General features: G+C 52.6%; 2 protein-coding genes across 2 annotated transcripts in view; both read left to right on the forward strand.

Annotated features, from left to right (window-relative positions):
* Znf541 (zinc finger protein 541) overlaps positions 1–938 on the forward strand; it is a 37,102-nt gene extending 36,164 nt beyond the window's left edge. The window contains exons 14-15 of the mRNA XM_021219709.2: positions 72–253; positions 343–938. Of these exons, the coding sequence (XP_021075368.1) occupies positions 72–253; positions 343–511 (351 nt within the window). The 3' untranslated portion in view covers positions 512–938. The remainder of the gene's footprint in view (positions 1–71; positions 254–342) is intronic.
* A 2,210-nt stretch (positions 939–3,148) lies between these two features.
* Napa (NSF attachment protein alpha) overlaps positions 3,149–15,014 on the forward strand; it is an 18,855-nt gene continuing 6,989 nt past the window's right edge. The window contains exons 1-3 of the mRNA XM_021218823.2: positions 3,149–3,372; positions 11,991–12,070; positions 13,480–13,596. Of these exons, the coding sequence (XP_021074482.1) occupies positions 3,275–3,372; positions 11,991–12,070; positions 13,480–13,596 (295 nt within the window). The 5' untranslated portion in view covers positions 3,149–3,274. The remainder of the gene's footprint in view (positions 3,373–11,990; positions 12,071–13,479; positions 13,597–15,014) is intronic.

Raw genomic sequence — 15,014 nt, forward strand, 5'->3', positions numbered from 1 at the left:
CAAGGGAAGGTTTCCCTGAAGACGACATGGTCCCGCATTAGTGTCATAGGTCATCTTTATCCTCTCTGTAGGTGACTTGCAGCCCTCGAGAGAGACCTACCCACCGTCCAACTCCTGAGTTAAAGATAAAGACCAAGAGTTACAGGAGAGAGTCTATCCTTCACTCCAGCCCAAGTGCAGCCCCCAAGCGCACTCCTGAGCCTCCAGGGAGTGTGGAGACCCAGGGCGTGTTCCCTTGCAGAGAGTGTGAGAGGTACCAGCCTTCCCTCTGGGCCTTCACCCTCTGGCCTGACTTGCTTCCCAAGCTCCTCTGGCTCTGACCCACATCCTTTGACTCCTCAGGGTGTTCGACAAGATCAAGAGTCGGAATGCCCACATGAAGCGCCACCGCCTCCAGGAGCATGTGGAACCTGTTAGGGTGAAGTGGCCTGTGAAGCCCTACCCACTGAAGGAGGAAGAGGAGGAGGAAGAAGAGGAGCTGGGGGCCGACATGGGCCCTTTGCAGTGGTGACTTCTTGCTAGAAGCTGGTCTGCAAGGAGAGGAGATTCAGCTCTGAACCAGTGCCCTGGGCCTCTCAGAAGGGTTTGGGGCACTCTTATCTTCTCTGTCCTCTCACTTCTAGCCTTGCTAGCAAGTTTGGCTAGCATTTGGACATGAACAGGCAGAAGCTCTCAAGGTAGCTCTGGAGTCATGTGGGTAATCAGGCTCCATTATCTCCTGGTTAGTAGTTGCTTATTTGCAGTCCCAGTCACTTGGAGGAGGGGACCCTGGGAGGCAGAAGGTTTGGTCTAGGTGGCATTTAGATCTGAGCTGTAGGCATGGGACTGACATTGGTTAGAGAGAATCAGTAAGGACCCCTGAGATACAGTGAGCTGGGCCCTCCTTGGGCAGGGCCTCCCTGCATTCCCACCATCCCTAGTCTTGCAACGACTGTATATTGTTAGGTGTATTTTTTACATGTCTGCTTGTATCTTATTAAATTGGGTTCTTAAAGAGCTGTCCTCCAACTTCCAAGCTTGTGTGCTCTGCAGAAGCGCTGGGGCCAGGAGGTGAAGAGAGAAGGTGGGCACACACAGTCATCTGTGCTCTGTTTAGCACCACACACCAGCTCTTCTTAGTCTGTAGATGGGCATATACTCACACGGCAATGAAAGGCCCTTCATCAAAGAGTTTCATTTTAGGAGGGGTCTTGTAGCAGCTATGAATGAACTCACAGGTGAGAAAGTGGTGACAGCAGGCATGATCTGGCCACGAAAATGGGAAGGGTTGGTTAGACTAAAGCCAGAAAGCATGTGTTGATGTAGCTGCTCAACCTGAAACGAAGGAGAAAGACCGTAACTGCAGGCAGAATGGTGCCTTGGTTACAGCCCATGTAAGGTCAGGGACATCTATACCAACCCCAGCCTGCAAGAGCCATGCCTCAACTCCTGCGTCCCAGGGCCCCATCCCAGCACTACAAAGAAGGTCTCAACATCTCAACTAAAGCTTAAAGGCAGGGAGGGAATTGATTTTGGAGCTGTTAAGACATCCCGTTTGAGGGAAATGAGGGGTACAAGGCAGCCCCAGAAGCAGAATGGCTCTCTTCCTTCCTACGCGCACATTCTTTCCCCAATGTGTGTAGCTGGTAAATTAACTCTGCTTGGTAGGTGTTCCCAGTGACCTGAGCATTGCTATGCAGTGAGCATTCCATTGCTTACCCCGAATGACCCAACTCCATGAGTGGAAATGCAAGTCTGGCCTTATGGGTTGAGAGCATATAGTCATCTATTGCTGCATAGCTCATTGCTCCAAAAGGATGACACATTTCAGCAAATGGAAGTGGAATCATGTCTGCTTGTGGCCATCCAGACTCAGCAGCTCTGAGGTCAGTGCACAGTCATGAGCACAGGTACATTTGGGGAAGTGTTCAATGGGAAAGGGTCAGGGGTAGATGTCTTTTGCCTTTTCCTGTCTCCAACACCCAACTCACATGACACTTTCCTCAAATGTTCTCTGCTAATCAGTAAAGTTCAGTAAAGAAGAGATACTCCTGCACCACAGCACACTTTTGGGACTGAAATCGCTGTGGGCAGGGCCCTGGGGACTGATCTTTAGAATAACTGTAGATTTACAGAATACTAGCCTGTGCTAGTTCCCACATACCAGTTTCTGTCATATAGTAAGATGGTGCTCTTACTATAGCGTAGTGTATTTAGTACAGATACTGAACCACTGTCAATAACTGACTGCCCATGCCGTATTTGTGTCTGTGGTGTGTGTGTGTGTGTGTGTGTGTGTGTGTAGGCCAGAGATTGATGTCAGGAGTCTTCCTCAGTTGTTCTGCATCTAATTTTTTGAAACCAGATCTCTTTCTGGCCCTGGAGCTCATTGATTCTGCCAGACTGGCTGACCAGCAAGCTCCAGGCATATGCCTGTCTCCTATCCACCCACTCCTGTTACAGTTGCCCACTGACACACCCAGCTTTTTACATGGGACTGAGTATCCAGTGCCATTCTGTGTGTGGCACTGCAAGATACTCCCTAAAGGCATTGTGTGTGTAGGTTAGAGAACAACTTGGAGGAGTTAGTTCTCACCTTCCACTATGTGGGTCCCAGGAATCAAACTATGGTTGTTAAACTTGGTAGCAAATGCCTTTAGCATCTGAGCCATCCAGCTAGAAATGGAGATCTGGATTCCCCAAGCCAATTCTAGAGACGATCGCCAGAGGGAGTAAGAAGGTTCGTTTTTACTGCACAGCTTTTTCCCAAGTGACTATGAGGGAAAGCGGAAACAGGAGGCGGAGCTAAACTGCCGGGTCTGTCAATCCTGGAGCATAAAACTATAGGCGTCACGTGAGCGCCGCGACACTGGTCAGGTGATTGGTGTGACCCAGTTCCGCCGAGGCGTGGCGGAACCAGTCTATAGAGCCTGCCGATTGGTTGGAAGGAGTCAAAGGTCGCGTTCTGGGCGGTGGGCCCTTGGCGGTTCGGACTTATGATTGGCTTGTTGGTGTCACGTGGCTATGGGGTTTCTCGGAGGCTAGCATCCTCAGACCGCGAGCGTGTGCTCACGTGTTGGGGGGTCAAGGTGCTGAGTGCGGTAGCGGGAGAAGGCGTGCCGGGAGGAGAGCGCGTCGCAGCTTGAGCCCACTGGTTGGCTCGCAGGGTTCACGTGGGGTGGCGGCCTGGGTGACGTCAACGCAGCGGGCGGAGCGCCGCTGAGTGCGCGGTGTCCGGGGCCTGTGAGTCGTCGCCAGGCTGTGTCGGGCCTGAGCCGAGCAGCTGCGCGACGTCATGGACACCTCCGGGAAGCAGGCTGAGGCTATGGCGCTGCTGGCTGAAGCGGAGCGCAAGGTGAAGAACTCGCAGTCCTTCTTCTCCGGCCTCTTTGGGTGAGCAGTGGGCGATGCTGGGCCCAAGGCGGGGAAGAGCGGGCTCTTCTGCTCTCTGCACTTTGGCAGCCCCTCAGCGGCTTTGCAGGCCCTGGCCGTGGCCCTATGGCTGACGACACCCGCTGACTGGTGGCCGCGCCTTTCCCAGGCCGGTGCCGGTGGATCTGTGCGGCCCAGGCTGCCGGGGTGAGGACACCAGACCGAGGGGACCCGGGCTTGGGCGTCCTTGGGCATGATGAGCCAGAGTACTAGGTGTGAGGGTGAGTGGGGTCCTGCTAAGAGTGACTGATGGCAAGGAGACCAGGACTGAGAGGTGGAGACTTGGGGGTGAGGGACAGGCATGAATGGACAGTGACACTGGTTTAGCTAAGGAAATGGTGATGGGAGGATGAGGCACACAAGAGATCATTAGGGTGATAGGACCACTGCCTACCGTGGTCCTCAAGTCTGGAGTCTGAACACACCCAGGAGGTGGCAGATACCTCACACAAAGTTTATGCAAGTTTGCCAGCTTCAGCCATATTAACTTAGGAGCAGCAGAACCCATGCTTGGGATGCGATTCCGAGGTTTATTTATCTTAAGGGAGTAGGTTTCTCTGAAAGGGCTTGTTGGTAAAAACTGACTGCAGAAGTTTGTTATGAGTATAAACTATGTGTACTATGCTCAGAATTGAGTCTGAAAGGCTCACCAGGCAGGAAGAAGCAGACTCAGAGTGTAAGATGCTGATGGGGAAACCAAGATGGTAGTACTGGAGTGCTTGAGGGGTCTGGGGAGAGGGCCCGAGCCTTGGGATATAGGAGGGGTAGGGGGAGACGACGACACTACTTGGGAGCAGGCAAGGTTCCTGAAGGTCCAGGCAGGTGTTGATGAAGAGCTGTACAGGGGTAGGACACAAAATCAGAAGCCTCCAACGCAAGGACGGAAGAATACAGAAGACCACCAGGACGTTGGGGAAAGGCTGGAAGAAAAGCCTGAGTTCTGGGAGACACTGTTATAAGCTGGATGAGGACAGAAAGACATGAAGGGGAGGGAGAGGATGAAGCCATCCCTTGTTGTTTGCCATCAGATAATGTTTAGCAAAGGAACTTGAAAAACGTTTGTACCTGCTGCTCAGACATCTGGTTAATGACAGGCTGTGTCAGTTACATGAGAATGTTTCATGAGAGAGAGAGAGAGAGAGAGAGAGAGAGAGAGAGAGAGAGAGAGAGAGAGAGATTGTTTCTTCTGTCTTCACAAGGGAAGAAGTTCAGGTTAGGCGTGGTGTTGGGGCGGTGCCTCCGGCTCAGTTTTCAGCAGTAGTTTTCCTGATGGCTCAGTGTCTGATCTCTTTGGCCCAGAGAGATAAGAGTAGAGTTAGGCTGCTCCCAGGGCAGCAGCTGTGTGTCCCACCTGTTTACCACTTCCCAGCCACTGGTAGAGCAGAGCTTTTGGGTGTAAGGGCCAGTTTGTATCACACACTTAGAGTTCTTGAGCTGAAAAGAAATTTTGAGAACTTGAGGGAGGCTCTTGGTGAGAAGTGAGGCTGGAAACAGTGGCCTGGGAGACCAGGGACAGAGATGGCTTCCTAGAGGGTGGGCTTTTGTCCAGGTCTGAGCAGGAGATCTAGGGGTCTCTCAGTTGGAGAGGAGAGCAGCAGAAGGGACAAGCTTGAGAAAAGGCCCAGAAACCTGCCTGCTGAAGGAAGGGTTAGTACAGGCAGAGTTCCAAGGCAGACCATGACTTTAAGGGGGTGGGGGTGGGACTGGACATAAATGAAGCCTGTGAGCGTGGGCTTGGATTTGAGGTGCTGGGGGGCCTGCGGGGTTTTAGTGAGGGCCTGTTGCAGCGGGTTCCTCTTTTAACCTTTAGAAAACACACACACACACACACACACACACACACCCCAGCTGGTTAGGAGGCAGTGATGTGGAAGAACCCTGTTACAGCAATAGTGGATCATGCCTGCCAGTTGCTCACTCTGCTGCCCAGCCCTGCCTGGGCCAGGCAGTCAACCTTATGTAGCCCCCACAAGAACACTGTGGAGGTGGGTAAAGGATAAAGTGGGCAACCTAGACTTGATTTACTTGTCTAGCAACACAGGAAGCAGAGGGGGCCCCAGGTGGTCAGACCTGACCCATGTAGTTCCATACATTAGCCTGGTGCTTCTGAAGGCCAGAGACTCCCGGACACTCATTCCTGCTGTGGACACTGCGTGTAGGGAGGGTGTTAGCAGACTAGTGTGAGGTGCTGCCTCCCTTAGACTGCTGCCTGCCCCCACAGTAGTTTTCTAGAAACATTTGAAAGAGCAAGTGGGTTTCTTCTGATCCTTCCAGGAAGAATAGAGGACATACTGTAGGGAAGTGAGCATGGGCCTTGGAAGTACCCCGAGATCACCTGGTGAGAAACCACCACTAGATGGGCCCACCTCTTGGAACTGGGGCTGCCTGGTAAACATTTGACAAGCAGCCTTCACTCAACTGCTCTCTGAGGCGCCTTCTGCTCTCAGGAATCTGTGATGGAAGCTTCCCAAGTTAAGAGGCCTCTGCTCAGGTTACATGAGTCAAGCAGGCTATTCTCCCCCATCTTCACACGTCTAGATTTCTGGGCTGGTAGACACTAGGGGGCTTTGAAACACCGTTTAGTTTAAGGTCAAAGCCTTTTGAGCACCTTCCCTTGGTGATGGGCATGCCTGCCTGAGAGTCTGGATACTCTTTCCCTCCTTTTGCCCCTCTGCTGTGAACCATAGGGACTGAATTGGTCCTGAAGGACAGTTCTGTTCTGTAGGGCTCTTCCTGATCCCTAACGTCGCCCTATAACCTTCCCTTCAAAACCAAAAAGACTAAACCCGGGAACTAGAGGCTGGCACATGTCTGTAAATTTGATGCCAGCTTGGTATACATAGGGAGTTCCAGGACAATGCCAGTGTGATTGGGGAGGTTCTTCCTTGACAGGAAAGACCAGAGCGACCCCTGTTCCCAGCATGTTTCTATGGAGTAAGCAGGCTGGCTGGGAGCACAGTGATTACTGTTGACTCGGAGTGTGAGTATGAGATGTCCACCAGTATCATCGCTGCAAGTTGAGGTGGAGGCTCGGGGAAACTGGAGGAGGTGGCAGAGTGTTCTGTATACAAACAGCCAGTTGACGTATTGACAAGCTGGTTCCGTTTGAGCTGCCTGAGGGCAAGCACCAGGTGCCTGCAAGGCCAGCTCTGGAAGTGAGTAGGACTCCTGCTTGGGAAGGGAGGGTTCCTTCAACTGGGCCCACAGGCATTCTGCAGAGCCTAGGGCAGGCTCTGCCTTGTGTCGGCTCCCCTGCCGTCTGCAGAAGTTCACTGTCCTTCCCAGTAGGAGCCAGAGTGCTCACCAGCGGCAGGGAGACACCGCTGAAGGACACAGCAGGATAGCTCCTGCCCCGTCTGCGGGCGGGTGGGCTTTGTCGGGGAATCCCAGGATGGCCTCTGCCGGCTGGTTGCACAGAGGTTCCCTGGCACCTCCTGTGTGGAAGGAGAGGCCGGGGCAACCCCAGCACTTTTTTTTAAGGAAAGCAAATGTTGGCATTCTGGGCCGTGAGGAGTGAGATTCTGTCGGGGCACACAGAGGAGGCTGTATGAGCAACACCTGTGACCTCTCCTTGAGCTGGCAGTTTGATGGGACAGTAGACTCACTATTAACTACAGTGTTGTCCCAGTGTGTCCTCCCCTAACCACCCTCCATCCCCACCCCACCCCGCAGACACCAGCATCTGCTCAGATCTCTTCCATGAGAGGGTAGCATTTATATAAACAAATGGTATCCTTTGAGTCACTTGCAGGTTACTTCCTTATGCAATGTCAGCGTGGAAGGATTCATCCTGCAGGCAGCTATAAGTTTTTAGAACATTTGTGATCCTGATGGGTCCACGCCATGGGTGCAGTCCCAGAGACATAGGCCACTGTCCTGTCTGCACTGGCAGATTGGTGCAGGAAGGGGAGACCCTGGACTCTAGAAACAAAGGAGGTGTGCACAGCTAACGAGTGAGGAGGCCTCAGAGCCCACGCTGAGCTGCTGAAGTGGGGAAACATTCCTTAGTCTGAGTCTGTGGGGTCTGGTCACAGTGACACACCCACAAGGTGCAGAGCCCTGTCCCAGTGACAGGAAAGGCAAGGATGCATCACCACAACCACTCTGAAAGCGTTCACGGTGGAGGGGATTGTTTCCTCTGCTCTGTAGCCTCCTGAGCACTCCCAGGCACTCACTGCGCCTAGGCCAGGTACCGAGTGTGTACTGTCTCTCAGAATTCTCCCAGGTCAGGTTCAGTCTCTATTGTGCAGCTGGGGAAAGGCAGGCTCTGGGATACTCGCCCAACGTCACAGACACAGACAAGTGCCTGAACAGTTCCTGCTAGTCACTGTCTTATAGACACATGTGAGAGGGTTCCAAGAAGATTTGAGGGCATGGTGGCGAGCTGGTGATCCTTTCTCTCTGGGTCCTCCTGCCTGTGCTGACCTGTAAGGGCTGGCTATATAATGTATCCCTTATCTAGAGGATGCTTGGCAACTCCAGCAAGAGCAGAGTTGTCCTGTCAGCAGCCCAGCAGTGCATGTTGTTCTCTGTGCACTCAAGACTGGCATGCACCTGGCCACCCTCATTTTCAAGAGGACTCTGGGGTGCTCAACAAGGGACAGGCAGTGTTAGCTCGCACATGCTCCTACAGGTTCCCCAGCAACATCACTAGTTGAGAACCAGGCTGGGAGCCATGGGTGATTGTGGCAGGCCGTGGGTTCATTGTATTAGTGGGAACTAAGTCACCTGGGTGGATAATCTGGCCAGTGAGCTTTAAGGCCTAGGAGAGAACAGGGGACCAGTGGCTGCCAGGAGGACAGAGGGAGAGTCTCAGACTCCAGACTCAACCTGGGGGTCTGCAAGGGGAACGAAATGGCATGGTTCTGGGAGCAAGAAGGTGTCCAGGGAATGGAGGCAGGAGGCAGGCTGGCCAAGCCTGTCCTGCAGAATCCCCTGGCCGCTGCCAACAGCGCCTGCACTTCCCTGGCACCATTCAGCACTCCATATGGCAGCTGTGCCTGAAAGGCCTGAGGCTGCTTCCTCCGCCTCTTGGGGGAGCAGAGCTGAGCGGTAATTATAGACAGCCTGCATCAGGCCAGCCCCAACCAGTTCCCTCTATTCCCAATGAGGCATGGAGCTGTGGGCTGAAGAGTGCAACGGAGGCAGCTTGGAGGAGGTCAGTGGGGGAGGCTGTCAGCTGTTACATGCAGCTCTACCCAGGCCCTTCAGGGGGCAGCCAGTGAGCCTGTGGTGCCTCATGCAGGAGGCATCCTTTCAGTGGTCAGCACTTCTAGTCAGGCCACACAGTAAAGAGGTGACTGAAACAGCTTCCCCAAGCTGGCATGGGAAGCCTTAGTGAGCCAGCAGAGGAGCAGCGTAGCACAGTAGATCTGAGGGCATCTTCCTTCCCTCCACTCTTCCTTGTCCTGCCTGCTCCAGCCTAGTTGTGCCCTGCCCTGCCCCGCCCTGCCCTGTCCACCTTGCTGACTTCCCTTCCTCGGCTCCTCAACCGTGTGTGCTGACTCAGCAAACCCCTGCACACGCTGTGCATCTCACCTCCAGTGCCACTGAGGACTGAGCCCTGGCCTCACACCCTCAGGTACAGCCCTCATGCCAAGCAGCTGTGAGCAAGCACATTGATACTGTGGACAGCAGGCTTCCTCCTCGGTGAACAGCCATCATCAAATCCTCAGATACTTGTTTTCACACCTAAGGAGGTGTGCATATGGCTTTCTTCAGGATTTACTGGGTAACCTACACAAGTGGATTTGCCCCTTGTGACTTTCCTCCCATCAGCAAAAGGAATTGGGACTCTGGAGATCTTCCGTTGCCATCTCACAGAGGCAGGGCAAGGATCAGGGTATGGGGCAGGAGGCAGCCTGAGGCAGAGCAGGCAGTAATCCCTCTGGCTTTCCCCACTGTAGACAGGTCAGCCCAGCTTAGCATGGGACCAGAGAGCTTCAGGCAGCTGCTTGGTAGACTTTGTGCTGAGTCTGCCTGTTGTGCTGAGCTAAAGCCAGCTTAGCCATCAGTAACTGTTCATCACCACTCTGCCTCAGGCTTCTTGGTGACACTGGACACATCTGCGCTGCCAGGAGCATTAGGGGCCTCATAGGACTTAGTTCTACCCACCAAGTAAGGATTAGCTGGGGATCACTGGAATGTGATCTGTGGCTAATGTCCTTGAGCATGGACTATTCGGACGGTATTCCAAAGGATGGAGAGATGCATTTAAGAGCACTTGTTGTTCTTGCCAGAGGACCCAAGTTCAAGTCATAGAATCCACATGGTGACTCACAACTGTCTGTAACAACACTTTCCGTATAACTGATGCCCTCATCTTATTTTCTCGGACACTAGGCACCCAGATGGCATGCATGCATACATGCAGGCAAAACATTCATTACATGCAGGCAAAACATTCATATTCATAAAATAAATGTAAAAAAGAATTTCAGGATATAGCTTGGTTGATAGTGAGTTTGCCTGGCATGCACAAGGTCCCAAGTTCCGAGTACCACATAAAATCAAGCATAAAGGCTAACCTCAGGACATAACAGAATCGAGGCTAGCCTGGGTGTTGAGATATGGGACTCTATCAGAGACAGAGAATATGCATATTCCTAGGGCTCTGGGTTTCAATGGCAGAGCAGTTGAGCATGTGCCAGGCTCTGGCTTGTATTTCTAGCACATCCTGAGAAAACATTCCAAAGATCCTTGTGGGTGTTTTACATCCAGGTTCAAGGGGCCTTCCTGATTTGTCCTGTGCTGACAGCAGCATGAACATTTCTGACCTCATCATGGCTGGGAGTGGCTCAAGAGAAGACAGAGTCGCAGTAATGTGGGGGAGAGGGACATGGTGCCAGAGCAGGAGAGGGTGGACTCTGAGGAAACACTTCACCTGGTGCTGTTTGGACTCGGGAGATCTCCAGACCATTGCTGGCTCAGCACAGTGATCAGACTCTAAGACCCAGTCCAGGCCCACCCACCTATTGAGCACATGTGCGGGCATGTTCAGGGCAGCGGGTGCTGCCCCACACTGATCAGGGCTGCGTGACTGTCATCCACGCTGCATCTGTTGACTTTGGGGGTGCAGGGCACGTGGTGAGGATAGTTTATGTGGCTTTTCATGAGGAAATGTTCCTTTTTGTTTTTTTTAATCATTACCAGTTTGGGAAGGTTTGAAATCCATTTGATGGGATATTGGAGAATGTCATCGACGGTTCACGTGGTGATGAGAGTTTGAGCTTTTGTCAGGTCACAGTCTTCATGGGCTAGTACTCGTTGGAAGACTGAATGGAAGGGACTTCGGGGTTTGAGCTAGTAAGGAAACTCCCCTCTCCTGCACGCCCGCCTCCCCGCCCTTAGCCCGGAAGGTTCATACGAACCTCTAGGAGGTTGAGAAGCAAGAGTAAAGCCCAAAGAGGTATCCCTTATTTTAAAATATCTGTAAGATACTGGGGCAGGAGATACAGCTCAGTGGCAGAATACTTGCTTGTCGAGCTGAAGTCAGATGTGACAGTGCAAGCCCATAGAAGGATAAGGCAGCTTAGATCACTTCCCACTGTGTAAGTTTGAGTCCAGCCTGGGCTGTATAAAACCCTGAGACTAAAAGTCCTCTCCACGTGTGTGTCTTCTAGGCTCCTGCCCGGGCACAATGAGTGTAGAGGATGGTTTTGCATTTCCAGAATGCTATACCAAGTACCTTTGCAGTTCTTCTGGTTTGTGTCTTAGAATACATTGCAAATGGTGTTGTTCATTGCTGGGCTACAGGGTCAAATCTAAACCCTGATAATAAAACACAGGACTGGGGATAGAGTGGAGTTTGCCTAGCATGTATGAGGCTGTCCCCAGGACCTCAAGGGTCTGTAGTGCCACCTGCAATCCCAGCACTCAGAAGGCGTTGGCAGGAAGAGCCAGAGTTTGAGGCCAGCCTAGGCTACAAGAAAGCCTGGTTAAAAATAAGGTAATAAAATATATAAGTTTTCGGAAAGATAAAATGTGCAGATGGTACAAAACAAATTAGCAGCATAAATGTGTACAGTGGATAAGCCACCACCCCCAGCCCCAGTTCTGCAAGCTCTACCTCAGCAAACAATGCTATTACTAGGTTTGGGTATATTTTCCCAGAAATATTCAGTGTTTATATACATATGTGTGTTTCAGGAGCATTTTGTATTTATGCCTTGTGATAGTGTTCCTCCATATGGCTGTCATGTACCATATCTGCCTTGTTCTGAAGTCTGACTACACACTCTGTATTGAGGCCTTGCACATGACCATGGCCATGTGCAAAGCCATCCTGAGGATCCCCCCAGACTGTACTTTGCAGTCTCCTCAAGTACAGGAATCTGTGGATGCCCTAGGTCAGGGGCTGAAGAGCCAGGCTGTGGAGGGGGGAGGTCAGGAGTCAACACCACCACTGCCGTGGGCACCCACACACTCCCCTCCGGGGATGGCACTAACAGCCTCTGCCCCGCAGATTGCCTGTATGCAGGGCTAAGAGCTCTGCTCAGCTGACAACAGGGCCGAGTACGGTTGCTCTCTGATAGAAGACTGGATGATCTCTTCCTCTCTTCCCTTCCCTTCTCCCCCAGAGGCTCATCCAAAATAGAGGAAGCATGCGAGATCTATGCCAGAGCGGCGAACATGTTCAAGATGGCCAAGAACTGGAGCGGTGCGTGCCCTCAGCCCACAGGCCTGGCCCTGCATGTGGCCTTGAAGTCCCCTCTTCATCCTCAGGAGGCCACAGCATGAGACCAAATGGGATGCTTTGCCCCTTGAGTTGGGGTTGTGGTAGGATGTCTTTCTGAGAGGAGGCATGGAAGACATTAACTTGCCTCCAGATGAGATCTTTTGGAGCAGCCCATCACTGTGTGGAGCCTGCCAAGCTTGACTTTATATATGGTGTCCATTGTCAGCAAGGTTGACCAGTAGGGTCCAGAGTTAGTAGACTCAGTTATTGCCACATCCTATGAGTGGAGTTCCCAAAGTCCAGCACTCCAAGGCCTGCTTTTTAATCACAGGTTGTATTCCTGCCCCTCCCCATGTTCAAAACAGAAGTCTTAGACCATTTGTTTCATGTTTTCAACTTTTGTTTTTTAACTATGTAGAGATTTCCTAAAAATAATTCAGAAGCCAGGTGTGCGTTCCAGCACTCTGGAGATGGGGCAGGAGGGGCAGAAGTTTAAGGACCCCCCTGGGCTACATTGGGGATTTGAGATTATTCTGCAATAAAAGAAAACCTGTCTCAGAAAACCAAAACAGTAGAGTAACAATGACAAGTTCTGCTGCTGTTACTGATGGTGTGGTCAGACAATGGTAGGGCAACAGCCTTGGTAGGCTTTGTGTGTCCTGCCGTACTCGGGTGAGAGGCAAGCCAGCCCTCTCAAGCTCGGCTGGGACTGGAGGATCACCTTAGCTGAGCGGAGGTGATAGTGAAGCACTGCCCACAGTGGGGGAGCCCTGCTGCCTCCCCTTGGCCAGGCTTGGGGAGGTCTGTGAGCAGAATAGGATACCCTGGCCCTCAGGCGTGAGCACTGTCTATGTGGACTCTGGCCCTTGCTGTCCATATCGTGTTTCCCTTTCTAGGCGAGGACTCACAATAGGGGTGTACCTGAGAGCTTTGGGGACTTGAGGAGAGAAATGGGTTATTCTCCCCTGTACCTTCCCAGAGCACCCCTCATACCCTCCCCATCTCCACCTTGCTTTCTGTTTAGGTTCCAGGCTTCCCTGTTGAAGGGGAGAGTTGCTAAACCAAGAGTCTGGATGTCCTGTATTGCCCTCCTGAGCTATGCCTGCCTGCCTGTCTCTCTGTGGAAGTGGTGGCTCTGGAGTCGCTGGCGCAGGCTGGGTGGAGGGGATGGGGTTGGTACTGGGTTGACGCTGGCTGTTCGTGTATACCTGGGCTAGGCTCTCCAAGGCAGCTTTATGACAGCCTTATTCCACCAGGAAGGAAGCTCTCTCTGCGAAGGCTACCATTGGGCTGGAGTGGGCTGATCTAACTGGGACTCTAGCTGTCTTCTTGAGAGCCCTAAGTGCCTCCTGGGGCAGCACCTGAAGCTGGGACAATCTGTTCTATTCTAGCTGCTGGTAATGCTTTCTGCCAGGCTGCCCAACTGCACCTACAGCTCCAAAGCAAGCACGATGCAGCCACCTGCTTCGTGGACGCTGGCAATGCTTTCAAGAAAGCTGACCCCCAAGGTAAGGGCCTGTGTGAGCCACAGATAGAGAAGCAGCTGAGTGCTGTCCCCACATCCTCAGGTGTCTGCGCAGATCTGGGTTTTTCCAGTGGCTGACACATGATAAGCCAGGAGCAAAACAAGCCCTAACTTCAGAATTGGCTGGTCTTTGACTGGCACTGGCGTCCTGCAGGTGGCACCTCTCCCACCCTGGTGTGCAACCATCACCCCCTCCCCAGCTTTGAGCATTTGGGAGTGGGAGTTCCATTTCAGACCCACTGTTTGCCAGGGAGCCAGGCAAAGCTGTTCAGTTGTCAGAATTAGCATGCACAAGGGAGCAGGGCAATCCAGGATGAACCAAGCAAAACGGAAATGAGCTTGACCTTGCTTCCCGCACTCCAGGAAGATGCAGAGAAGGGTCGCCAGGACCCAGTTCCTTAAAGCAGAGCCTGTGGGGACACAGCCCAGCGCATGGACATCAGAGTTGGATTTCCTGGGCTAGGGGGGTTGCTTTCGATATTTTTGTGATGCTGGGGATTCGGCTTGGACCTCTGATGTGCTGAGAATATGGTGTACACATCCCCAGAATGGTTCTTTTTTTAAATCTTCGAGCCACATAGATTGCTCACTTTAAACTTTGGCAAGCAGAGGTGTCTAATGAAGCCATGGTGGTGCGCACCTAAGCATCCGGTAGGCAGAGGCGGGAGACCGGGCGCTCAGAGCCGAGGCGGGAGATCGGGCGCTCAGAGCCGTCCTTAGCTCTCGGCTACGAGTGAGTTTGAGGCAAGCCTGGGCCTGTGTGAGACTAAGTCTAATAAATAAAAATTTTAAATATCTAGGATTTTTCCCCCCTCAGGAGAATGGAAAAGAAGTGAATATTCTTTTCAAAAGGAGGATGCTCAGTGTTTGGACAAAGGCCCACCTCTGGGGAGAAGGCAAGCACCCTGCTCTCCCCAGCATCAGAGAATAGCTGCCATTGTCTCAGAACCACTCCCAGTTAGAGATGACTGTGTTGACTCTGTGCCTGGCCTGACTGGTCACTCCTGTTTGTTTAGCTGTGATGTGGTGGGGCTCAGGCCTGACAAGCAGAGAGAGAAGGATGGCCTCTCAGTGGCTAGGACTTAGACACGCCCAGCTAGCCTCATGCTTCCCCTCTTGCTCTCGGGATACTGCTTGGCATCTGTGCCCCTCAGCTGCCGCCCCATGCGGAGTGGCCAGGAGGACTAATTCCTGGGTGGTAGTGGCTGCCAGCCTGCAGGATGCCAGAGCATCAGGAGCTCTTTGAACAGAACTGTACCTCCCAGCTTGTGGTCATGTCGTTTTCCTCTGGAGACCCAGGCATGGGCCCTGACCTCAACACAAGTGCAGCCTAACGTGGAGGTGTGCTGAGGCTGCTGCAGCCAGGGGTGTGCACCTAACGTGGAGGTGTGCTGAGGCTGC

The sequence above is a fragment of the Mus pahari genome, chromosome 19 (genome assembly GCF_900095145.1).
Source record: "Mus pahari chromosome 19, PAHARI_EIJ_v1.1, whole genome shotgun sequence".
Lineage (NCBI taxonomy): Eukaryota > Metazoa > Chordata > Mammalia > Rodentia > Muridae > Mus > Mus pahari.